The sequence below is a fragment of the Suncus etruscus genome, chromosome 1, assembly GCF_024139225.1.
Source record: "Suncus etruscus isolate mSunEtr1 chromosome 1, mSunEtr1.pri.cur, whole genome shotgun sequence".
Taxonomy (NCBI): Eukaryota; Metazoa; Chordata; class Mammalia; order Eulipotyphla; family Soricidae; genus Suncus; species Suncus etruscus.
Genome location: NC_064848.1, coordinates 22,792,217 through 22,819,039, shown reverse-complemented (window position 1 = coordinate 22,819,039; position 26,823 = coordinate 22,792,217). Strand labels below are relative to the sequence as shown.

General features: G+C 46.0%; 1 protein-coding gene across 1 annotated transcript in view; it reads right to left on the bottom strand.

The window, feature by feature from the left end:
- The window catches only part of GABBR2 (gamma-aminobutyric acid type B receptor subunit 2), a 371,159-nt gene that overhangs the window by 246,672 nt on the left and 97,664 nt on the right, over positions 1-26,823 (bottom strand). Inside the window, exon 2 of the mRNA XM_049784138.1 lies at positions 12,280-12,417. Coding sequence (XP_049640095.1) covers positions 12,280-12,417 — 138 coding nt within the window. The remainder of the gene's footprint in view (positions 1-12,279; positions 12,418-26,823) is intronic.

Below are 26,823 nucleotides of genomic sequence, written 5' to 3'. Positions count from 1 at the left end.
TAAACTAGAACTTTGTAAATTTTTTCCACTGGCAACTTCCTCTTGCCCAAGAAATGTCTATGAAGTGATGCTGCCAGATGCAACTCTGATTCATGATGTAGATGTTTTTTGATTAACTTTTGGTCCTCTTGTGCATTCAAAAACCTTTTAGAATTGCCAAAATTTTTGTGGCCCTCCCCCTACCACGTTAGGGTTTCAGCCACAGTTTAAGAAGCAAGGATATGCACAGTGTGATATTCTTACAAACTCACTTAACTGAAATCACACCCGATCAATCAGAAAGCTAGCTTTGGGATATATGCCACATTTTATAAAAAAAAAAAAAATTTCTTTGTACTTAAAAAAAAAAAAAAACAATAATTAGTGCCCTGAAAGCACCTCCCACCTATCCCCAAAGAGTAGGAGGAACTTTCTAGATCAAAGCACATGGCAACAAATACACTGCATGATATCTAATTGGCATCACAGTCCCTGTCCCCACCCTCGCACTTCAAATATCTGAGAAAAGGAACATTCTGGAGACAAGTGGAGAAATCTACCACTTCATTTCTTAGACGTGGGGGCCGGTGAGGTGGCGCTAGAGGTAAGGTGACCCATGGAACCTATTTTTAAAAATCCATGAATGACTACTACTGTGGACATTTAAGGAGAGACTGAGAGAGAAATCCCCCTCCAAAACTAAGCTCAGGTCAGGTTCCTGCAAGTTCTTCTGGTCTCAGGTTCTGTGCTGGACTCTAAGAGACTCTACTCTGAATTCTAAGAGAGTAGAGACTATCCTGTCAGCAACCACCACAGACCAGCTAGATGCCAGCTGATTCTGAATGTGAAACACTGTGGTGAAACAGAAATGGACCAGGGAAGCCAGTGGAGGTTCAGACAGGTGGGCAAGACTTCTTGAAGAAGTGTTTGGAATGTGGAAAGGTCCCTTGGTGCCCGTGTCTGCTGCTGGGCTGAGCCTGTTGTGTTTTTCCACACCAAGGGTCTGTGCAACTCTCATTTCTCCAGTAGGCCTGACTTTCAGAGGTTCCCTGGTCCACACTAAAGCAATACACCATCTTGCAAGAATCTGAGAAAAAACTGCTCCATTGACACCTGACCATAATATTTTAAGAGGCACTAAGCCAGTGCGTCTCAACTGTTCCCCTCTGTGCTCCTTTCAATGTTGTTTACTTCTTCTACTCCACTATATTATTGGTTGGCTATCTAGTCCTATGCCCAAAGTCCCTCCTCTCCATTTATAAAGTTTCCCCTGGATATCCTGGGAATCCACTAGAGGGATGAGAAATGCTGCTTTAACATACAATTGCTTTCATCAAGTTGGCCAGCCCTGTTGAAGTCTCCATTCCTACCTCTTTGAAATAATAAAGTATTGAATCTTCTTAGTAAACCGATGGGAAGCAAGAGCCTTCTGTATAATTCAAACCTAAAGTAGGCTATGCTCTATTAAAAAAAATCCACCCATTCATTATCAAACCACCCAGAGTAGAACTCTAAGTACTACAGGCTCAAAATATTCAGCCTCCTTATTGATTTTCACCAGCTCCACGCCATCTCTTTCCTGAGTTCAAAGGGATCATTTATTTTTTATACCCAACAAGTTACAGGATGAGTAATAAGTTCAAAGGTGGTAGTGTGTGTGTGTGTGTGTGAGAGAGAGAGAGAGAGAGAGAGAGAGAGAGACAGACAGACAGACAGACAGACAGACAGACAGACAGACAGACAGAGACAGAGAATGAGATGAGCAATAAGTTCAAAAGTGGTAGTATGGGTGTATAAAAGAGATTGAGATACTGGGGGGGTGGTTATAGAAGATAGGCCAGACTAAGACTAAGACACTCATGGAGCCTGGGGTACCAGAAGCTCCTCTCTGATGTCTGCAGAAGACCCTGTTGATAAGAAACTGGAGCCTCCACATATCCTGAGAACCCTTCCAACAGGCATTCAGGAACCTCTATACAGAGATCTGCTTGTAAGGGAAGCAAAGCAAATCTGTCCTCTTTGCTACTTATTTTCTTCATCCATACTCCATACTCCTGTCAGCTCTCACCTCCTCCAGGAATGCCAAGAGGGCAGGATGACTTTAGGACATTTTTTGCCAAAGCTGACTGAGAAACTCAACTTTATGAATCTCTAGTAGTTCATGAACCATTAGAAATTTAAAAATCATTACTGAAGATAGCACTTTGTTTCTTCATTTAAAAACCTAATATTCTAAAATGGAAATGTAATCCTGTGCTTGTGTGTTAAGCAGTAGTCTCACTTTCGAGACTGGCAGGAGATGTCTGCCATCCCCCATGTGAGAGACTGTGGTGGAGATCCTATGACAGGCACTCTGTGCCTCAGTTTCCTCTTCTGTGAGTTGAGGAGATTAAGTATCTAGCTCCCTGGTAAGTGTGTGGAGGAGGCTGGGTACCAGCCTGTGTAAATTGCAGGCTGGTCACCATGGGTGCGGGGAAACAGAATCCATATCCCAGTGAGACATCCTGGTTTTCCAGGAATTTGTCCATTCTGGGCCCTGTGCAGGGTCCTTGGGTTCAGTGATGGCTCAGGGGAGCAAGGATGGGTCCCAAAGTTGCTCCCAGCATAACAAGTTAATGTCGAAAGCTCCTTCAAGGATTTCATGTCTTGAGATGTGGCAGAACCAAACTGAGAGAAGTTGGAAGTGGAGGGAATATCAGATAGGCTTCCTGAGGAGGGAATACTGGACCGACTGGGCAAAGAGAATGGACAGGGCATTTAAGGGTACCCCAGAGCCATGGTGAGCAGGGTCTGTCCCTTAGCACCAGGAGAACAGATGTGAGGAAGCACCATAAGGGCAGTTCAGAGAAGAAAGACAGATCAGAGCAGAATTGGGGAGAGCTCAACCTGGGTCCCATCCCCAGTATGCTATGATCTTCTAGCACTACTGGGAGTGAGCCTGAGTACCAAGTCAGGAGTAGCTGCTGCCCAGAATGTAGCAGCTATCATGGTGTTACTACCTGAACAGAGGTATTAGCCTCCCCCAGCCTCTGTTTCCCCACATGTACAAATGGACTCTCCTTAATGGAATGAGCATGGTGTGTCCATGCTGTCTGACAAAAGCCCCCACCTTTGTCTCTGAGCTCCTGGAACAAACAGTTCACCCAACACCAAGGGCCCATCTGCTTGCTGGGCATTGCCAGTCTGATGGAAAAGAGCAGAGAAAGTAGCTGGTAATGTGCATAGGCACAGGCAGCAGGGTCAATGGTAGAAGTTGGCAGCACTGGACTGTTGACCCAGTCCCCTCTGCTCCTGATAGGCTCCCTCTGTGAGCTCCTAGCTCCTCTGGGGTTGGGGTCTTTCGGAAAGAGATCTCCAGGTCAATGTAGCAGGCTGAGGCTCAAACAAGGCGTATTTTCTCTGTTCTCACTCTTGAACACCAAACCTGGGGTCCCCATTGCAGAGGGGAGGGATGTCCAGAGTTGACAAGAGCACGCCTAGCACCTGCACTTGATCTCAGACACCCCCAATATATACTCTTGAGTGGACACAGAAGTGTTTCCCAATAGGGAAAACAGAGTTTGGACATTTACTGTAAAGCCTGTCCCCTCTCTCTGTGGATTGAACCAGCTTCCAAACCAAAGGCATCTTGGAGCAGAGGCATTTTTCAAGCAGCGAGGACCACCATTAAATTCATATGTGGGGCTGAATAGCTAGGTAAGACACTCACTTACATGTAGCCAACCCCGGTTCCATCCCAGCTCCCACTAAGATCTTGTTAGCCCCAATATAGAGGATCTCTGAGCATAGCCACCTGTGGGTCCAAAACCAAAATTAAATTAAATTCATACTCAGGGCAACTCAGTTCAATTCAACTCAATTTCAACTCTGGTACTTCCTGCCATGCTCCTGGAAAAAGGTTGGCTCTGTGGCAGCACAGCTGAAATTTCCCTGGGTTTCCTAAGGAGAACTGTCCAGATTGAGCATGTACTAAAACTAGAGTAAGAGCTCAGCCTGCTCTCAATCCCCAAATGAGTCCAGAACCAGCCAACTCTGCGAGTGCTCTCCAGCTTCAGAATCCAGCAAGAGAGACCCAGAGCCTGTGCTCCTGAGGCCTTTCCCTAGCAGAACACGGGACTGTGCCTCTGGCTTTCCTCACTGAGAAGGAAATTCCATGCACATGGATACCTTTCTTAGGGCTCTGGCTAGAGTGGTGGTTTGTACCTTCACTAAACAATCCCACAACCAACAGCTATGGCAGTCGACGTAATGCTTCACTCAGACTCGGCCTGGTTGTGTTATGCCATGCTGGCCCCCCATATCAGTGTTAATTTTCATCCTACCATATTCTGTGGAACATAGGAAGTAATGAAAGAAAAAAAAATTGGGTAGGGGGAGTATCTCCTGAGTGATGATGCTCAGGAAATCTGGGAGTTCCGTTGGTGATTCTTGGCCAACTGGACTGGCAATTCAATGCCCAGTCTGGGGATGCAATGCTGTTGGATCCTGAAGTACCACAAAAAATGGCACCTCAAATGTGCTCAGGGCCTTCAGGACTGTACATGGAGATAGCTAGGAAACTGTGGAGTGCCAGAGATGGAGCCACCATTGGCCCCATGAAAGCCATTGTGATCTAATCCTGTATTATCTCTCTGGCCTCAAGAAAAAAGAAAACCCAAGGGTCTGAATGATAGGAAAGATCCCTGAGCACAGAACCAGAAGTAAGCCCTGAGCACCTCAAGGTGTGATGGTCCCCCAAAAAATATCAAGAAAATAATCTATTTTAATTGTCTTCTGTATTAAAACAAACCCCCACAACATAAGCAATTATAAAATCACCACACATAAAAAAAAAGAGAGAGAGAGAGAGAATCAGCTTCCCAGAATTCTGCTTTAGAGATGCTGATGGGCGTGGGCAGGAACTTGAAATTTTACTAATCTGCCCTCTGCCCACGCTGCCAGATGAGTCCATCAGTTCTCAAAGGGAATACTCCAGGTCCCCTCTCAGGTTCATGCACTGCCCAGTGCATCTGATATGGGGTCACTGGCACCTACAGCCACCCATCCACCAACCCCAGGGTGAATAGGCATCTTCTACAGGGTGGAAACTTCACCCCAAGATCCAAGTACCTCTACCCCAGAGTCTGGTCTGCACAACACCTGGCCATGAAGCTCTCCTGCCCACAGTTCTCGCACCATACATTTCTGGATAGTCCTTCCACTGTCCCTATCCTCTAGAAGCAAGTGACTTCCAGATACCTTACCAGTCCCTTCCAATTCAACCTCAGTGTTGGGCATACTTATTCACAGCCTCTGCTGTGCTGTAAGTAGCATGAGTGGTTCATTTATTTAGGATGAATTATTTACAGCCTGCCTACTTCTAGAAAGGGGTCGAGGTGGCCAGAGGCGTGAGGCACATAAACAAGGAGGTTGCAGGAGATGCAGGCTGGGAACAGACACCATGTTTCATAAGGGGGTCATAAATTAAAAATGGAGATCAGAACCTTAAATCAAATCTTTTGCCAGATAGATAAAAAATATAAGAGGTTGAGTCCTGGGTAGGAAAAGACAGATGTGCCATGTTCTGGTCTCCCTACACCCTTCTCAGTCTCAGCATCTGTAAACATACAACCAGGGAAATGCATGTATCCATCAGACAGGAACCAGGGTGATTTGGTTTTTCCTGCAGCACTCTTGTTTCAGTTTCACTGTTCTGACTCACCTTCATGGTCTGTGCTAGTTCACTTCATCAACAGAACTTAAAATATAGAGACATAAATCTTTCAGCAGTGTGTCAGCTAGCAAGATCATCAGTAATGGTATTATTGACCTTAGTACGTCAGAGGCTCCTGGTGGGCTCAGTCTTCCTTGTCTTGCCTGATGTGCTCCATGGCCCCAGAGGGAGGGCAAAGTGAATCAACCCATTTCACAGATGGGGACAGTGAAGATCCAAGGAACTGCCTGCAGTCAGAGCCCCGTGTGTCAGCAAGAGATCAGGTGAGTCACTGTCACCTAGGAAGGGTGTCTCTGTACTCCAGGACTCTGCATCCACCTGCCTTTCTGCCTTGTCATCTTTCCCTGGAGTGGTAGTGCTGGGCAGTGGAACTTGCAAGACCCTGCCCTTGTCAAGGAAAGGAACAAATAAAAAAATGTGGGCATGAACTAGGGAACAGATGAAGATGTGAAAACCTTCAGTGAGAAGCCCTTCCCCAGAGGAACCATTGGTTCCATTTTGGGGCACCTATGTCCTCTATCATTTATATCAGAACCAAGAGTAACCCCTCAACCAGCCTTCTGTACCCAGGCCAGTCTACTCTCAGGGCTAGCTCTCCGGCTCCTTGGAGACACCAGGAAAGCCCATCCATACTCTGCTGTCCTTGGGCCATCTCCCGCCCCCTCCATTTGGCCCACAGAGCCTGCCTTAATACCTCTCCTCCTCCTTCCCCTACTTTTTTTTTTTAATGAATCCAGAAGGTGGAAGCATCTCATAGATTATTAATGTGCTAAATAGCTCCCCTAGAGACCAGTGCCAAGAAATGGCTCTGACCCGCCCCGGAATACTGGCCTCAATTCTCTTTCTTCGAGAGCAACAGTAAGGTTGCACTTTAGGCCGTGCCCACCCTTGCCCCTACCCTGCTAGTGCTTTGGTCCACAGTCTCCATCTCCACACCCAGTGTGCTCAGCGCTGGCACATTCTGGCCACATGCACAGAAGTCTGTGGGGACCAAGAGACAGATGTTGGGTGTCCTTGGCTAGTCTGGCTAGGGAGCCCCATGGAGCTCCATGCAACCCTAACAACTCATCTCTTTGCCTGTAGAGCCCCAGTAAACAACCTTTGTTGTCAAGGCCACACCAGGGCTGGTTTTCCAGCTCTCATGGCAGCTTTCATCGGTCTGCTCCTCGCTGAGGACTCCATGTTATCGAAATAGCAGCTGCTGCTGCCTCGTCATCTGCAAAAGTGCTCTCGCTTAAAAACGGAAGTGCCAGCTTTGAGTTTCAGAACTGCAAGAGCGTGGAAGATAGAGCTGAGGTCCCACTTTGTTTAAGAAAAATTGGGACAGGATGAGGCTGAGTGAAATCAAGCATGCTGAATATGTCCCAGAGCACCCTATTATGAGACCCACTTCAGGCCTGTTTCCTTCCCAATTCAGTGTATTGAGGAGATGGGATTTTGGAGGGTCCAGACCTACCCTCTCCTGCTTTCCTCAGAATCAGCCTCAAGTCTCACCACCCACAGTTCAGTAAGAAGCACTGCCCTTCCTGATGTCTCAGATTTCTCACAGTTGCGACAAGATAATACTTTGAGAAATTCAAGTTAGAAAATACAAGTTCAGTTCCCATGAAGCAGGTCCCATGAAGACATCTAGGGACAGGCTAGAACAGAGGACCCCAGACTTACCTGGCCTAATACCCTCTGTTTAGAAAATAAATCACTCAGAGCCCCCACCTGACCCCCAGCAATTAGTCCCCCTTTGCAACTAAGGTTACCTCAGTCTCTTGGATTGTTCCAGTGCCCTCTAGGGGGTGATGTTGGCCACAGTCCAGCCTCAAGGACACCAAACCAAAAAGAGGAAAGGACTTGCTCAGGATAGCGATAGGTTTCTTTTTAACTTACTACGGGCCTCTTACACAAAATTTGGGGGTTCACTCCTAGAGATCCTCAGCCTACTGGACCAGATGGTTTAATGTTCTGGTCTTGTAGTATTGGGCACCACCAGGACCCTATCAGGTAGTAATGGGGAATCAGGGGGGTATGAGACAGCAGAGATTGAACTCAACTGCCTTGAACATGCCAGGCAAGTCACCCCTGGCTCCTGAGCAATCTCCCTGGACCCTGATTGGTTAGGTGATACTTTATGTCAAAAGCAAGCATAACTTCAACTTTTCAGAAATCCAGTCCTAACTGTGTCAGAATGCAGCTGCCAGAAGTTTAGCATAGTGACAAGTTCCTGATGCACAGTCCTGCTCACCCCCTAAGTGCTGGCAGGACGTGTCAAGAGACAAGCCAGCACATACACTTCCTATATTCCTGGGAAGGTCCTGAAGGTGCAGACAGTCAACCCAAGAGATATAGCAGGGGCTGGGGAAATTCAGCATCAGAGTCCAGCCAACTCCAAACCCTGGCCCAGGGCAGCTCCAAGGAAGGGTTTTGAGGACAAGGGAACACAAGGGGAAAATGAGGGCTACATAGAGAAAGGGAGCACAAGCCAAACCTAGCAAAATTAAAGGACACCCTCTTGCCACGCCAGGCACTGGGCTATTTGCCTGTACCACTTACTAGATTCTGCACCTTGCGTAGGCTCTCCAGGTAGGCTGACCTAGGCTGATACCTTCCCATCAGCAGATTTGCAGGGGGCTGGACCACCAAACAATCTCTGAATACAGGTTATGGGAATCCAGAACCTTCTCCCTCACACAAATGCCAGAGAACCAGCTACCTCCTGTGTCCAGTTTTCTGAATACTCTCAGGGCCTAGTCTCTCATTCCCTGCAGCGCCCAGTGTGTTTTCGGGTCTACACAAGCTTACTCCCTGCTGCTTAGGCCTCAATATGTTCCTAGTGTCTCCCAAGCTTCACCCAGGAGGTCTCCTAGCAGGAGACAGCCAGAGCTGCGTTCCCCACTGTGGCCAGAGGCAGGAAGATGGAAGAGGGGCCAGTCCAATGCCACTGAGGGACCCCCTCAGCCTCTCAAAGTCCAGCTGGGGGTGCACAGGCCCTGCTGACTCAGGGACACAGGACTTGGACCATATTAGTCTCTTCGTGCAGCAACCACAAAGCAAGAACCCCGGTAAAAGGCAAAAGTTAAAATTAACCGACTTCAGCCCAGGGTGAATTGTCACCCCTCTGTTGCATGAAGCCCTATTTTTGTAGCACCAGGAAACAGAAACAACTGATTACACATTCCAGGCCAGCTCTGTCCAGCAAGCATTGTTCCCCCAAAGGGCAGTCAGAGCTCCTTTTCAATTATACAAATTACATGCATTTTCCCATTTGCAGAACTCCACTGCGGAGTCCAGTTTTGAATAAGTTAAGGGAGTCATCACATCCCTTGGGCGTCTGCACAGCCACCCAGTTCTATCTCTTCATGCCAGCCCAGCACGCCCCAATGGGGAGGGGCTGGGAGCCCCAGGGTTCATAACAAATAGAACAGCAGTGCCTTCCCCAACCCCCTGTCATGGGGTGGAGGGGAGGAGGAATGGGGAGATAAATGGAGCTACTGAGCTGTCTCCTCTGCGGGATCCAGATTTGGTTACAAATCTCCACTGCCCCTCTACTCTCAACCCCATTGCTTTCTTTTCCAGGTTGGAAGAAGTCTGCTGGGCTCATCCCAGTTTCTGTGTCCCCAATGCCAGGCACAAACAAGCCCCTTCCCAGTCCCCGGTGTTTCCCCTCTGGGCCTAGCTGGAGCCTAAATCAAACCCAAGATATGGTGGCAGAGGCCTCAGGCAAATATGGAGGTGCATGGGGTCACCCCAAGAGACTTCCAACAGAGAACAGGAATTCACATGAGGTGGAGAACAAGAGCCAAGTCTGCTGGCCAAGTCCATAAAACTGCTGTGAAGGCTTTCAGGCTCCCCACCTCTTCCCATCACTGAATTCTGCATTCACTGAGGGTCTACAATGCCCTGCATGAGGGATATGTCCCTAACCCCACCCCCAAGAGAAGAGATTGTTTGGAAAGAAACAATTTGCTTTTAGAGCTAAGGCTGTCAGGCACAGAAGGAAAGGGAACAGAGAAGGCATCCCAGAGGAAGTGGTACCTACCCAAGGTTTTTTTTGAAAGATGCATAGGAATTCTGTAGAACAGAACATGGACTCAACATCAAGTTTCTCTGGCTGGACAAGCCAAACTCCTGATTTCCTCTTTGATGTTAAGTATTTGTGGTAGCTAACCTCTAAGATAGATCCCAGAGATTGTCATCTCCCACTAGCTTTCATGGTCCACTCCCACCAAAATAAGCACTTATTTGTCTCATCGGGAGAATACAGTAGATGTGATGGTGTACAGCTTCTGAAGCAAGGACCTAAAAGGCATGATTGCCCCAACTGTGGTTTCTGAGGTGACTCACTTTGTGGAAAGACAGCTCCCATGCCAAGACATTTCTGCTGCAACAAAGATAAAAAGTCACCAACTTGTCTGTCAGACGAGGAGGTCTCTTAGTGGCAGATGTCAGGTAGAACCACACCTGGCATGCCTTCAGATGCTACAAGAACCCAGATGTCAGATCTCTCAGCTGAACCCCAAGCATCATAAAGCATACATAAGTCAATCTTTGAGACTGAAACCCAAGCCCATAGAAACAAAGAAAACATAAGTGAATAGTATTCCCATAAACTCCTGTACTCTGTGATTATCTATCATGCAGCAATAACTAATATAACCCTCTACTCTGAGTTCAACTCCCTAGCTTAATGAATTCTCTAGGCTAGAGGTGGTCTTGCTCATAGTAAGACCAGCTAGTTCTAGTTGGCAAGCTTGGGGTCTCCAACCTCATACTTGTGCCTGTAGCTACTCAGAGAATTTCAACAGAATATTACAGGTAAGTCTAGGCAAACTTCAAGAGGGTTAGGAGGTTCCAGTGATGTGGGTAAATTATCTCCCTGAGGCTGGAAAGATAGACCAGCAGTTAGGGTGCAAACCTTGGAGTGTTGAACCTGGGTTTGAGATCCAGCACCGAACGATGCCCCAGCATTGCTGGCAGTGACCCTGGAGATACCTGAGCACTCCCTATGGAGGACTCAGCAATCCTAGATTTGCAGCCTCTGGTTCTTGCACCAAAGCATAGGCCTGGTGGGCTGAGGGTTGCTAAGACTGTCCCCCTTGGCCAGAGCTCTATAGGGAGCCTCCTACCCCTTACTAAGGACATCCATCTCAAAATGCCAACTGCAGATGCCTCCATCCCTGTGTCCCTTCATCCTTCATCACCCAGCTGAGTGATGGTGAAAATGGCGGTGCATGGAGAAGCAGATAAAATCCTGAAGCGCTCACAGCCCTACTATAACAAAATGCCACATCTGCACAGCTCATGAGAGGGAAACAGGAGGCTATCCCCATGCTTTGCTAGATTAAGTGGGCAAAAATAAAATTCTAGAGGGGTGCTTTATTGTATGTATATACATGTATGTGTGTGCTCATGTGTACATGATTGTGTCTTTATATTTTCTATATGGATGGGTAGTTGGGTGGATGGATGGATGAATGATGGATGGGTAATGAGTAGATGATGAATGGATGGTCAGATAGGTTGGTAATAGATGGGTAATCAATGAATAGGTAATAAATGAATGGTTATCATACAAATGAATGGATGGACAGATGGATGATGTTTGTAAAAATGAATAGATAGATAATAAGTGATGTGATGGATGACTGACTGATGATTGAATGGGGATAGATGTATAGATTAATGGGTGGATGATGGGTGAGTTATGGATAGATGATGGGTGAATAATTCAAGGAAAGAAGGGAAGGAGAAAGGAAGGAAGGAGGAACGAAGGAGGGAAGGGAGGGAGGGAGGGAGGAAGAAGGGAAGAAGGGAGGAGGGAGGAGGGAGGGAGGGAGGGAGGAAGGAGGGTGGAAGGAAGGAAGGAAGGAAGGAAGGAAGGAAGGAAGGAAGGAAGGAAGAAAGAAAGGAAGGAAGGAAGGAAGGAGGAACGAAGGAGGGAAGGGAGGGAGGAAGGAAGGGAGGGAGGAAGGAAGGAAGGAGGAACGAAGGAGGGAAGGGAGGGAGGAAGGAAGGGAGGGAGGAAGGAAGGGAGGGAGGAAGGGAGGGAAGGAGGAAGAAAGGAAGGAAAGAAGGAAGGAAGGAAGGAAGGAAGGAAGGAAGGAAGGAAGGAAGGAAGGAAGGAAGGAAGGAAGGAAGGAACGAAGGAAGGAACGAAGGAGGGAAGGGAGGGAAAAGGGAGGGAGGAAGAAGGGAAGGGAGGGAGGGAGGGAAGAAGGGAGGGAGGGAGGGAAGAAGGGAGGGAGGGACGGAGGGAGGAAGGAAGGAAGGAAGGAAGGAAGGAAGGAAGGAAGGAAGGAAGGAAGGAAGGAAGGAAGGAAGGAAGGAAGGAAGGAAGGAAGGAAAGAAGAAAGGAAGGAAAGAAGAAAGGAAGGGAGGAAGGAAGGAAGGAGCCAGCCACTGAGAAGACAGTGCCAGGATAAACATGAGCTAAACCAGTAGGACAGCAGGAAGTCAAGCTCAACAGATCTGGGAAAGAGTGGGGAGGTCTGAGCAATAGGGAAGAGGAAGCTTATGGGCCAGAAGCCTTCCAGGAAAAGATGGGACACAGCACTCAGTCATAGGCAGTGCCTGGCCAAAGCTAACCTGGGCCTTACCTGCACCAGATTCCAGCCTTGAAGTGACTCTGCAATGATGGACGTAACGGATGGACAGACGCCTCCAAACACCATCAAGTGGTTTGGTCCATATTTTATTGCATCGTAGAAGGCCTTCAACCCTTTTGCATTGTCACACTAGGGAGCACAGAAAAAAGAAAGTACAGTTTAGAAATAGATTTTCTCAGGCACAAAATTCATAAATTCACAAATCTAACAAATCTTCCTCTTGGAAAACTGTCTAGGTTGCTGTTATTCCCGGGGCCTCTGTGAGTCATCCCCGAGCCCATGCTACTATCCCACAGGTGTGATCTTGGCACCTTCCCTCCTGCCTCGTTTCCCCTCATCTGGCTCCTCACATATAGGGCTATGGCTCCCTGACTCAAGTCTCCACAGAGAACACTAGGGAAAAGGTTTCAAAACATCTCAGCATGAGTACATCCCTTGCATAGCCATTTTGTACTAACATAAGGTGAATCCAGACAGACAACATGGCTAAGAAACACAATAAGCAGAAAGTACTAAGTGCAGACATAACTCTGAGCTCTTGGCATCTGGGGAGTATGTGATGATATGTAAGCCCGGTAGAGAGTCCTTAAAGAGAGGCCATAAAGTTCATACAGGTCTTGCATGTAGCCAAATCTAGTTGAATCTCTGACTTTACATTACCAGTGCCAACAACACTATGTGTGGCCCTGGAAGCCCCCAGCACTACCAGGGTGAACCAGGTAACCCCAGGCACTAGAGAATTCAAGCAGAACTGCATCCTCAAACCCATGCATCTGGCCCTACTAGCTGAGAATCACCAGGAGGGACCCCTAAGTATCCTGAGCACCTTCAAAAAGTTAAAGAGAATTGGAATAGGATCCAAACCCCAAAGAGCAGAAAGCAGAGCCCCTACGTGGTACTTGCACACACCATGTTCCCAATAGCATCATTCACCCAGAGCCATAGGTGAAACAGCCCAGATAGCCATCAACTGCTGGATGAATGAATCAATGTGGCTTGGATATGACTTGTAAGAAACATGGATGTTCCTTCAACTTAAAGAGGAAAAAAGTATTGACTCAAGCTTGGCATGGAGAAGCACAGAGAACATGATATTCAGTGGCTGAAGCCAGACATACAAAGGGGATTCTGCAAGAAACCATTCTCATGGTCTCAAACTCTTCCAGACAGAAGCAAAACAGTGCCTCTGGGCACCATGGGAAAGGGGAGCTATTATTTTAAAGATAGAATGTCAGTTTTGGGTGATGGATATCTCAAGATGAGAATGAGTGACAGTGGCACTAGAGACTAAATGGCTTAAAACAGGCTGTTTTAAGTTATGTGTCATTATTATCATAATGAAAGGAATGGAAAAAGTGGGCAAGAGGGGGGGAGGAGAAGACAGGGTTGCAGAAGGAGAAGGGGAGAAAATGGAAGGAAGGGACGAGGAAGAAAAGGAAGGAAGAGGGGAGGAAGTGGGAGGAAGTGGGGAGGAAGAAGCTGGAGGAGAATGGAGAGGGAAAGGAGAGATGGAAGTGAAAAGAGGAGGAGGAGAAGCATGTCTCAAGAAGCATCCATTCATAGACTTGCCAAAGGGGCCTTCTGTGTTCAATCTGGGCTGGATGCTTAGTAAAAAAAAAAAAAGAAGAGCCAGCTACTGGCCAGAAACTGTAACACTAGAAAGCCAGCCCCTTCCACAGCCCTGGCATTCCCCACAGAAATGGTGAAGGACAGTAGGAGGCAGTTTAGGGTCCTTTCCCCACCCAGTTCTGCCTCTCAACCAGTTCTGGCACAGAGATGCTGCCCCCCTTAATCCCTGGCAGGATGAGGGGAAACAGCAAGTTTCTCTTCTCTGCTACTGAGATAACCAACTCCCATCAAAACTTCATTCTCAAAAGGTCAAAAACAGTTAGTGGCCCCTGTTTAAGCCTCTCCTGGAAGAAGGTGGAGCCTTGGTCATTCCCTCAACTCTCAGCCAATCTGTTAGCTAAGCCAGGGCCCAAAGATGTGGTATTTATTTACTTGAGACCTGTAGCCTTAAGGGACCAGTAGAGGCACTTTGCAGTGCTTTGGAGGTTTCCAAGGTTATGCTCAGGGGACCTTGAAATGCCAGGGATCAAACCTAGGATGCAAGGCATACACCCTAACTAAATCCCTGGCCTTTCAGGGTTTTTGTTTTAGGGAGGGCACTACAGGGTGCTCAGGGACTGTATCTAGCTCTGAGCTCACAGTTGTATCCAGACCTGCATGTAATGCTGAACTCGAGGCCTCCTGCGTGCCAAGCCTGCACACAGCCGGTTGAGCTATCTCTCCTGCCCACCCCTACCTCTGCCCTCCAACTTTCATTTTGTCCATTAATAAGAGATGCAGTAGGAGTTGCTCTGCGTCCGTCGTTGAAAAAAATAAAATAAAATAAGAGATGCAGTAGATTCACAGGAGAATTTGACAAAAGGATTTTTGTAATGAATGCAAAAGTAAGAAGATTGCTAAATTAGATACAAAATGGATTAATGTCCTATAGGCAATAAAACAACAGATTACTCTGAGAGATAGAAACAATTATGGACTATCAGTCCACCTGACCTACTTTGGTAACCTGTTTTCTGGGTCTTAAATCTGTAGCCAGCCAGCTCCTAGACTGAGGAGAGGTGTTTAAGTAAATGCTACAAGATACATCCAATAACTATTATGTGTTGATGAGTGAGATAACAAACTCCCAGACCTCCTTTATCAGCTGTTGGAGAAATCCTGGGAGAGGGTCTTGCCTCCACTTTAACTTCAACCTGTCACATTCCCCCTTACCCTCCAGTCCAACCTATCAGCCCGTGTGTTGTCTTTTGGAATCAAAAACTAATCCCCGCCACCTCCAGGCCTTTGCACTTGTTTTGCAGAAATAAGGCTCCTCATTCAGCAGAGTTGCTACTCTTCAGAATCATACATCTTACCTTGACTCTCACGGGCCCCCTTATTTATGGTCTTTATGCACTTCCTAAGAGGATCAGAGATCATCTTATCTATTTTTCCTGCCTGTTGACTGATCTCTTTCACACCTACCTTCTACACACACCCCTATCAGCAAGAATTTTTATTACTGTCCCCAAGAACCCCTAAGAATTCAAAAGTCAGTAGGGTTCTCTGCTTGTACCCACTTTCTCATCCCACACCCCTACACCTCTCTCCTTAGCCTTGTCTTCCTTTCTGTCTTCTGTCCTCCATATCCTTTCTGCTCCCCATCCCCTTCGCTATAGGGGACTCTAACATGGTAGTCAAGTGGCTCAGAAGGGGTTGCTTCCTCCTTTTTGATCTCAAAGATTCTGAACTTGCACACATGACACTGCTGACCAGGACACAAAAATTAGCCTCATACAGGTTCTGGCCTCAAGCTCATGTCCAGCAGAGACATAGGGCCACAACTGTCACATCACATTGGTGGACAGTATAGCACAGGGGAGAGAGTTAGGGAGATCATGGTGGTGTGTAGGGGGGCAGATGATGGAGGCTGAGTGAGAAGGACAAAGTGGCAAATGGGCCGAATAAGCCTGAGGTGCAGTACTGAGGGCCAGGCTAGGGAGAAAATGTTGAAAGTTGCTGCAGTACTTCAGGAAAGAACTACATTTGTTATAAGGTTACTGTTGTTTGTTTGTTGCAGCTCAAGGGTTAGAGCTTTCACTCACTGATGCACATGGCTATGAAGTGCTGAGGATCAAAAAGACATCACACTTATAGGTGCCCTACCACTTAAGACATTTCCCTAACCCTCAAGAAATTGATTTAAGGCAGTTACTATATTCATGCCAGGCCAGCTCCCTAGAACTCACTCTTTTCTTAAAAGAGTTGTAAAGTAAGCCATGAAAAATCATGGGTACACTGGCCAGACAGCAGAAAGCTGGCAATCTCGGGAGAAAAGGGTGGGCTAAGCCTCTACCGTGCTGAAGCCATGCCTGCTGTATCCATCACCTACAATCATCACTTTGCCGATGGCCCTGCCTCACCACTCCTCTACAATTCTCTTCTGGGACATCAATCTGACCAAACTTCAGACATGCCAGTCAGTATTTAGGGGTGATATCGTCAGGGTTTTTTTGGCACAAGTGTGGGCATCCTCCCCATCACATCCTCCTTCAGGTAGGCCTGGCAGCTGAGTACACATCTCACAATAGCTGCAGAATCAGTACTAAGTGCTTTGAATTCCTGGAGAACTTCATTTGTTTGATGCTATTATCCCTATTGAAAAATACCTATTTAAGAGAATGGACAGCTAACAAGAGCTTCCTAAACCTTTTGCATTATATTAATGACTATGTTGGAGATACAATAATTTTCACAAATTAGCTTGAACTACTATTTCTTTTTTTAATTTTCTTTCTTCTCTTCCTTTTTCTTTTTTTATGTTTTCTTTCTATTCTTTTTAAATAACTTTTTCACTTATCTGGAAACAAATATGGTATTATGGTCAACTATATCAACTATAAATTTAACTTAAATTTCCTAATTTTAAATAATTTTAATTAATTTTAAATAATTTTAATTTAAAATTTTCACTTAAAAATTTTATTCAAGGGCTAGAATGATAGTATTGCAGGCAGGGCACTTGCCTTACATGCAGTCAACCCAAGATCAAGCAATCTCTGGAACCACATACAGTCCCTCCCCTGAGTACCACTAAGAGTAATCCCTGAGCACAGAGCTAGGAGTAACTCCTGAACACTGTAACACTGAACACTGAAACACAAATAAATAAAATAAATTATTTAATTTTAAAATGAGACTAGTTGATTTTTGGATGAAAAAAGGAGGAAAAATAGAGAAGGAAGAAGGAAGAAAAAAGGGAAGAGGAAGAAAGATTAAGTTTTCATGGCTCCTTGAGATCTTGTATTCTCTCTTCCTTGATTGAAAGCTAGACCTTTCACTTTCAGCAGAGTACAAGGATATAAAACAGAGCAGTTCATGTTTTCATTGTTCCTATCATGATTTACCGAATCACTTCCTGTTTTAATATATTCCTGTAATGACATTAGCTTGTTTCCTAATCTGTAGCTAATGACAATGATAATATAGTACATCAAGATTTACAATCAAAGCTGCATTCAAATCATATTACCAACAGTGAACTTATTAATACTCTTTTGTTCTGCAAACATTTTCTCAGTGCCTTGTCCATACAAGATTCTATTTAATAATGCTGTTCTGGTTTCTCACCAATACATAACTTCAAACTGTGGCAGCTCAAGGAGGGAATATTTGATGACCAGTGCTGGAGCTGGAAGAACCTTCCAGATGCATGAATATATACATCACTTGGCTTTTACCAGGCTGGATATAGAGTCAGAACTCCAGCCCCCATGACCGTGGCACCTCTGTCTGATGTTGAATATGTGATGTTACATGAGGCAAAGGGGACTCTATAAGTCGAATGAAGATGACTAACCAGTTAACCCTTAAAGTTTTATCATGGCAATCCCAAGAAGCATATGTGCCTGGAAATGCAGATCCTTTCTCTCTGGTAACAGAGGGGAGTCTATGAATCCAAATAAGAGATGAATTGGATGTGCTGTGGTTGTTTTGAAGATGAAGGGCACCATACTCTTCCCCCCAAAAAGGAACCCTCAGTCCTGAACCAAACAATACTGGCCACCTAAATGGCATGAGTTTCCAATGAAATTCCAGCCCAGCTGTCACTTGGATTTGGATGAAACCTTAAGCAAGGTCCCTGGAGGAGCTGTACAAGGCCTAGACTATTAGCCATGGACCATCAGATAATATATGTGATTGAGGTTTGGTTCCCCCAAATCTTTGATCATCTCTTCCAGCAGCAATAGAAGCATTAACACAGTAAAGCAAATTGGGAAAAATTATAAGAAGGCATTGAGAGTCCTTCAACTTAAGTATGCTCAATTTTAAGCTACTGACTTGTAGCTTTTCTTCTATTTACTTTTTAAGGTATTTTTTAATAGTGTAGGTGATACAAACAACCCTCAAATAACCCTCTCCATCACAATGTCCTCTCGGGTTCACTGTCCCTTACCCCTCCCTCTGTCCCCACTATTTGGTGACTGACAGTTAATGTTTTTCATCAGACTGTCCCTCTTATAGCACCACCCTGTACTCAAGACAATCTATTTAAGCTCTCGTATTACTATCCAGCAGTCTATTTATTCTTCTCTGCCCCACACCCCCACTACTCTCAGATTTTGGATCTGTATCCAAGGCTTATTATGGATATTCTCCATACCCTTGATTTGTTTCCCCTCTAATCACAGATGAGTGATGTTTTAGATAAGATTTGTTGTGTTCTACTGGGTGTTAAAATGTTTCTCTATCATAAAATGATCAATTCTGGGAGGATTTTGTTTTCTATGTCCTATGACCAAAAGAAAAGCTTTCCCTAAGGTTAGCTTCTGTCCTCTGCCCTCATTTCTCTGGCCATTACTGGCACGTGACTTGCCATTGAAGCAGAGGCTCCCCTGATGGAGTTTACTCTTTTCCCAGGACTGGGAGCTTAGAAACAGGGGTGCTTTCCCCCTGTCTCTCCAGAAGTGAGTGTCAGATTCACAGTTCACAGCCATCTCAGTGTTCTAAAACAGCTTTCTTTACCTTCTTACCTGTAGACCCTTCCACAGCCCTGCAATTATAACCACTGTGATAGACCAGTAGTTTTCACACTTTCTACAACCATTGAACTTGGGTTAGTATGTGGGCCAGAAGTTGAAAACCTAAAGAACTCAACTCAGTGAATGAAGAGAAGGGTAGAACTAGCAGCATTCTAGAAACCCAGTCCCCTAGTGTATGGGCAGGGGTCCAGATCACTCCTTGATCAGTACTCAAAATAGCATCAAGCCCAGAGAGAGAGAACACTTCTGAAGTGAGCAACAAAGAACAGATCACAGGGGCCTTTGTGGCCCTGTTTCAATGCCTGTAACCTTCATTCTCATTTCTGAAGCTCTGTCTTCGTACCAGACAGATCAGCATCCTATTTCTTAGATTACTTAGTTGGCCGAAGATAAAGTCTGTGGCAGGGCCAGTGAGAGGTTTTCTCCAGTGCTGGAATGCACAGAGCTGGGGATGGGGGGTGGGGGGGAAGGACCAGCCAGAGGTCCCTTCCTTCCAAGCCTTATCTTGTATCTAGTCTGAAGACAATACCATAGTCTTACCATACTTTGCTGGAAAGAGGACTGCAGTGCTAACAGTAAAGAAAAGATTTTAAAAGTACCACGGAGATTCTTACCAAGGTCTGGATACTGCCTCTGTCATCGGGAACATGGGTGACTGTCACACAGGCTTAGCTAGAAAGCTGAAATGGACACACACATCAACAGACTCTCTCTCAATCCACTGCACCACAATGGCCTTGGGAACTCACTCACAAGGGGGTTTCTCTTGGTTTGCATTTCCCAAGGGATTCCTTGCAGACTCTTCAGCTGACTATTTCACAAGGATGTGCCTTAGCATCTCCGCCAAAAGTCAATTCTGTCTACATTTCCTTTTCTGCTCTTTGTCCATTCCCAGCTGGCTGTTTGCTATTGTCCCCATATGTAGACTTCAGCTCTGCACCAGCTTGAGCCAGGGAAACACTGGAAATTTTTCTGTCCCTGACTAAAGGTCAGAGAGCTGGTCTCTGGACAGAATGAACATTCAGAGACATTCTTTGTGGCAAACTGTGTTTAAGTCTTTTGACTTTGCATTAATTAGTCTCAGAGTTCTACTGCAGGGACTCTTTTTGTTTGTTTGTTTTTGGGCCACACCCAGCGGTGCTCAGGAGTGACTCCTGGCTGTCTGCTCAGAAATAGCTCCTGGCAGGCACGGGGGACCATATGGGACACCGGGATTCGAACCAACCACCTTTGGTCCTGGATCGGCTGCTTGCAAGGCAAATGCCACTGTGCTATCTCTCCGGGCCTACTGCAGGGACTCTTAAAGGCCAGCGAGAAAATGCAATGGCTCTGCATGCAGGAGGTCCGGGTTTGATCCCCAGTACTACAGGGACCTCCAGCACTGCCAGGAGTAGCCCTTGAGAGCCACTGGTCCCAAAATAATAAATAAAGAGAAATCATGTATTTGGAAGAGAGTTTTGGATTTATTTATGATCCTATTCCTCCAAACTTCCCAACTAGATCTCCCCCCAAAAACTTCCACAATATATTCTAAAAGTTGGCATGGTCACACCAAGCTGGCAGGCAGGTTCTCCTTTTCATGCCCCAGTTCGAAAGTTATTGCCCGGCCTTTGCTCTACAACTTTGCCCCTGCACAACAGACTTTCGCACACAACAGGCCTCCAACCCTACTGCCTCCCTGCCCTCTCCGCTTCTCTCTAGGATTCCCCTTTATTTCAATCCTATAGCAAATCTGTCCGCCCAAAGATGGGCTTGCTACAAGGAAACCATCATTGGCACCCAGAGGTTCTGAAAATTCAGCACTGACATCCGGGAATAGATCCCAGAGCCATAAAAAAAAATACTTTATTTTAAAAAAAAAAATGAAAATGCAGGACTCTGGAATAAAATCCATTTTCATTTAAATCTCATTTTTAAAGCATTAGAACACTTTTTTGTGACTTAAAATGTTCAAAGGAAATGTTGCCGAGTGCTAACATGTAAAAATGCCAAGAAAATGTCAGAGTTAATAAGGACCAATTTGAAGCTAGGAGTGATTCACAGGGAACTGAAGGAGAGCTTGAAAGCTAATGTGTCCATCCATCCTGCTGCCTCGGTACTCCCTGCCCAAGGAGCATCCCGACCAGCTTGCATCACTCCAGAAGTGGGCACTCTCACCCTCCCTTTTGTCAGTGGCCAACTCTGCCACTGAGAAAGTTCCTGTGTTGGCCCTAAACCACTCCTCCCCTGGCATTTCCGGTTCAAGTTTTCATCTGAAAACAGAGGCCAGCAAACATTTCCCGTCAAGAATCGGTAAACATGTCAGGCTTTGCCCTCCATATGGCCTCTTGGCACGACCCATTGGGCCCCAGGAACATAACCTTTAAATGGACGAGCATAGCCACACTTCAATGACATATTATTGATGAAAATAGGCAACAAGTGAGACTTGGGCCATGGCAGTAACAGTCTAGAACTTCATGGAATATCCACTCCCCAGGTGAACCTTAACTTCTAAAGTCTCATTAAATACAGTGTTGGATGTTTCTCTTTGTTATGCTGTCTCTGAAAATGCTCATGCTCCAGAGAAATAAAAGTTCTAGGAATAAGAGTTCTGTTCTTCTATTCAAAAAAAAATTATCCTAAGCAGAAAAGTGAAAGGAGCAATGGTGAGAACTGGACACATTTTACAGGAAACAACCAGGCTTGTGCAGATTCAGAGGGTGAAGGGGAGTAAGGAAGTTAAAGATTCCTGATTTCTTCTGCTTCCACCAAAAGGCTTTAATTAATGGCATCTAAAGCTGAAATCTTGAGTTTAAAAGCCAGGACTCCAACACTTATTGCTTTTCATAATCTTTCATGACCCTTAGCTATGTCAGAAACAAATATTTCCTGGTGTGAAGGCAAGATTGGTTAATATTGAGCAATTTCTTCTGCTTCTATTTGTCCCTATTTTCTTCTGTTGCAGTCAAATAAATATAATTTAACATCAATTTTAAGTGGCATGTAATAATGCTTTCTTTCTTGTATTATTTTTTTCTGTTTTTACTTATATACATGCCTAGAAAGAAAATACCTTCAATGTGTCAGTAAATTGTAAAGATTTCTTTCTTTGGTACCTATTTTGCTTTGCTTAAAATTCTTTTATTGTTGTGTGGGCCACAGTCAGTAGTACTTGGGGGACTAGGAAAAGCCAGTGACTAACCCCAGAGCCTCATTCATTAGAGGTCTGTGCTCCATCACTGGAGCCACATCTGTTGCCCCCTAAACTTCTTTTAATAGCACATAATTTTAGGGGCCAGAGAGATAGCACAATGGAAAAGGTATAGCCAACATTTTATCCCTAGTATTCTTACAGTCACCAATACCTCCAGGAGAGATCCCTGAGTATACCTGGAAGTAGCCCCAATAAAATAAACATTTTGTAAAAACAAAGTCATTTTATAACAGGTAGCTCTTTTTATCCAGAATTTTTATTATTCTTTTGAGATCAAACTCAGGTACTCAGGGCTTATCTCTTCTTTTGGATTCACTCCTGGCAGGGCACAGGTAATCTTTTTTGTTTGTTTGTTTTTTGGGTCACACCGGCATCACTCAGTTGGTTACTCCTGGCTCTACAGGCTCGAGGGACCATATGGGTTGCCGGGATTAGAACCACGGTCCTTCTGCCTGCAAGGCAAATGCTCTACCTCCATGCTATCTCTCCAGCCCCTCAGGCAATCTTATCTGAAGTCAGATACTTTACCTGGGTCAGCCACATACAATTCAAGGGCCTTAAAAAAATTTTTTTTTTCAAGGGCCTTAAGGGCTATACTATCTCTCCAGCCCCTCACCCAGGATTCTTTTTATATGTATATAATATTTAATTAAATTACTATGAGATACACATTTATAAAGTTATTTATGATGAGTTTCAGTAATACGATGTCCAGCACCCATTCCTTTACAAGAGCACATTCATGCCATCAATCTCCCCATTACCTTTCTGTCCTTATACCCTCCTGCCTCTATAGCGGACTTTCTCTCTCTCTCTCTGGCTTTCCCACTCTATCTCTCTGTCTCTCTCTCTTCCTTTTTTTCTTTCTCTCTCTTTCTCTTCCTTTTTTCCTTTTAGGCACTGTGGTTTGCAATATTGTTGATGAAGGAGTACCATCCATATCACTTTACCTTCTTTCAGTATCCAGAGATTGTCCAGAGTAATCATTTCCAACTATCATTGCCATAGTGGTCTCTTCTCTGCCCTAACTGCACTCCACTGTTCCTTGTGGCAAGCTTCCTACTATGGACTGGTCCTCCTGGCCCTTGTCTCTATTGTCTTTTTTTCACCCAGGATTCTTTGCCAGCCACTTTTTCTTTTTTTTTTTTTTTCTTTTTTTTGTTTTGTTTTTGGGCCACACCCAGCGATGCTCAGGGGTTACTCCTGGCTGTCTGCTCAGAAATAGCTCCTGGCAGGCACGGGGGACCGTATGGGACACCGGGATTCAAACCAACCACCTTTGGTCCTGGATCGGCTGCTTGCAAGGCAAACACCGCTGTGCTATCTCTCCAGGCCCGCCAGCCACTTTTTCTTCTGGGGTGGCTTTTCTGAGCCCAAGAACAGTACTCTACATATATAATTAGTAAGTTATATTGTTTTTCCAGCACCACAGCCAATTAAATTAAATAAACACTACATTATCTTGCCATCAAAATGAATCCCTTCCAACATTTTCTGAATATTCACGAAGTAACAGGAGAAACAAGTTAATCTCTATGGCAGTTAACATTTTTCTAACAGAGCAGATTCTCAAGTCATCTTCACTGACATCCTACATTTAGAAGGGAAAACAGCAATAGTGACCACACAGAATGCCCTCCAGAGCACGCATTTGTGCCAGGCACCATTCTAACATCTCCAGCAATTCACTCACCCAATTCCCAGGAGCACCCCAAAATAACGGGTTCTTATCTGTATTGAAGAACCAGTGTGCCAGAGAAGCGAGTCACAGTGAGCTCAAAGTTGGACACAGAGAGCAAGGGGGCAGAATCAGGACTCAGGACAACGGGTAACATCCCTGGTTGTGATACAGGTTTTGCTCTTCCTGCACACAGCCACGCTCAGTCTCTTTAGCTACACACTGTGACAACTGCCTCTGGGGCAAGGTGATGTAGGCAAAGCATTGCAGGCAGGATTAGACACCCTGTGCCCTCCTACCCACCCACAATGTAAGAGGAGAGACCCCAAGACTACCTCCCACTCCAAACACTCTGGCTGTCAGGGTGGGGGCACCACTGCTTCAAGAGCACAATCCCTGCCTGAAGGAGTTCCCCTCTTCCCTGGCATCCCCAACCACTGATTAAGCACCCATCACAGTGGGGCAGTTGGCGCCTTTGCTCGAAGCAAGTCCAAAATTATCTTCAAGTCCTTGGGTCTGGGATGTGAGGGGTGTGAGGTACACTGGGCTCTCTTCCTGCACACATCCACTTCCCTTCTCCCTATCCTAGAAACTCGGGTCCTTGCCCCTTTTTCCTCCCATTCCCTGTTAACATTGTCTTCCCATCTGACTCCCCAGGTGCCCACCAAAAGCCCATGACCTGCCCCAGCACTAATATGAACAAGAAAAAAAGCTGAAATGGTGGGTCCCCTGCACAAAGAGAAGTTGTTTCTGCTGCAGGTGACATAGGCTCTGCTGAGCTGGAACACGGCAAAGCATGAAGGCAAAGGAGTTAGAGAACCAAAGTGAGGATGGGAAGAGGCAGAGACAGTATGCTGAACACTGTTTAAAAGGTTCCCTAGAGGGGCCAAAGAGATATAACAATGGTAGAGCATTTGCCTTGCATGCAGCCAACCCGGGACAGACCTGGGTTCGATCCCCAGAATCCCATATGGTCCCCGAGTCTGCCAGGAGTGATTTCTGAGCACAGAGTCAGGAATAACCTGAGTGCTGTCACCAGTATAGCCAAAAAAATTTCAAAAAAAAAAAAAAAAAAGAATGGAAGGTTCCCTAGGGGCCAGCGAGACAATATGGCTGCTGAGTAAATTGTCTTACATGAGGCTGACCTGAATTCGATCCCCAGCATTCCATATGGTCCCCAAACAAAAACTCCTGGTCCTTTAGAGTACTGACACCTAACAGGGGTTCATGGAACAAGCTGTCACTCACATGATGGGCAAGGAGCAGGCCATCTCATCCCTCAGTCCTTAGTGCCCAGCAAAGGGTCTGACCTCATACAGATGATGAGAGAAAGCCATGTAGGATGAGAGCCAGCCCTGGAGCCCAAAATGGCAGGAAATGAAAGCAGCACCCCCCTGCTCCATCCCAGCAAATGCTCTACTCCCCTAAGCACTCCACACTCCCTCTGGGCTGATGGACAGCCATCTGCTCCCCCATATCTCCTGGGAACCAGCTGTCCACCCTAGGCACCCGCAGATGAGCGCTGGCATTTCTGTGCTCTCCCTGAAGCTGTCACTCGCAACTCCAGGCTGGCTGCAGGCGCTGTGATTTGAGGATGATGGAGCCACTGTGGAGCACTCGGAAAGCCAATTACCCAATTTACAAAATGTTTTTCAAAGCCAGGGAGATACAAACTTCGTCTCCTAATTAGCTGTCAATAAGTCATCCCCTGTTTCCCCACAGATGCAGGTGTGACATTTTTAAAAGTCAGGGTCGCACACAAGCAAAGTGTGCTGCCAGCTGCCTGTCAGGAGTCGGGGGTTCCTTGCCGTAGCTTTGTGCAGATATCATAAGTTGTCAGTACATCCTTGGGAAAGGTTGCATTCACCTACCAGAGAGGCAGGCCACTCCTGCTAGAAGCCACCTCATTTCTTTTCACAAAAGCAACCCCAAAACATGGCCATCTGGAGGTACCCTGGCTCTGCACTGGCTGAGGCTAGTGGCCAGGGCATGAGAGAGATAAGACACATCTGGTCTCTGCCCTCACAGGCCTGCCTTAAGGGAGAGGAAGTATGGATGTAACAGCTGTAGTGTGGGGTGGATCAGGAGCTCTAGAATAGGAGGAGCTGGATCCTAGAGGAGACATTGAGGACAAGAGGAAGAATGGTCACATATGATCGTGGACATCAGGGGATTCCTACTAGATTAGGTGAGAGAAGATCCAAAAGCCAAAACAAGGTTTGGGAGGGGTCAGAGGCAGTAAGGACAACACAGTCTCCTTCCAGCCAGGCCAAGACCAGCATTTCTAGGTAATTCTCAGCTCCTGTGTCTGGTTCAGTTCCATCTCTGCTTCCTGCCCTCCCAGACCACACCTGGCTGTCTGTTTCCTAAATTCAAATCCAGCTTCAATACAGTCAGTCCCCTCTAACCTGGTCCCAATCCCAGAAAGAAGGCAAATGTGACTGAGATCCAGAACGTTCCCCACCACCATCACCTCAAATGGTGTGAAGGAAAGCTTGGGGTGGGAACACAGAAGCTCTCCCAAGTCTTAGGTAAATACAGAAAACTCATTGCTGCCTGCAGTGATTGCAATTTCTGCCAGTGAGTATGGACAGAAAGAAATGAATTGTAGGCAAATGAGGAAGCCTCTGGTCTCCTACAGAGCACCTCATTTCATTTGCCAGGACCTTCCCTGTTTCGGGAAATAAACAAGATCCCCAGAGGTAGTAGGTAATACTTCTGGCACTTCCTGTACGCAAAGATCAGAGACAAGAATGGTTCCTCTCCAGCAGACTCTGGTCAGAAGCCACCATTCCACCACATTCCCTTCATAGGCCGCCTTTATGCATGCTAGAGAGAGGAGGAATTTAATATTTCTAATTACTTCTTAGGGACTCGTTTGCTCCTGGAAATTTTGTAATTGATTTTTCATCCCATTTCCCCTTGGTTCCTATCTTTCTCTCCATATCCTTACAGAAAATCCTGAACAACATGCCCTTGGCTCTTCCTCAAGAAATTTCAGGTTAGCCGGAGAGATAGCATGGAGGTAGGGCGTTTGCCTTACATGTAGAAGGACGGTGGTTCGAATCCTG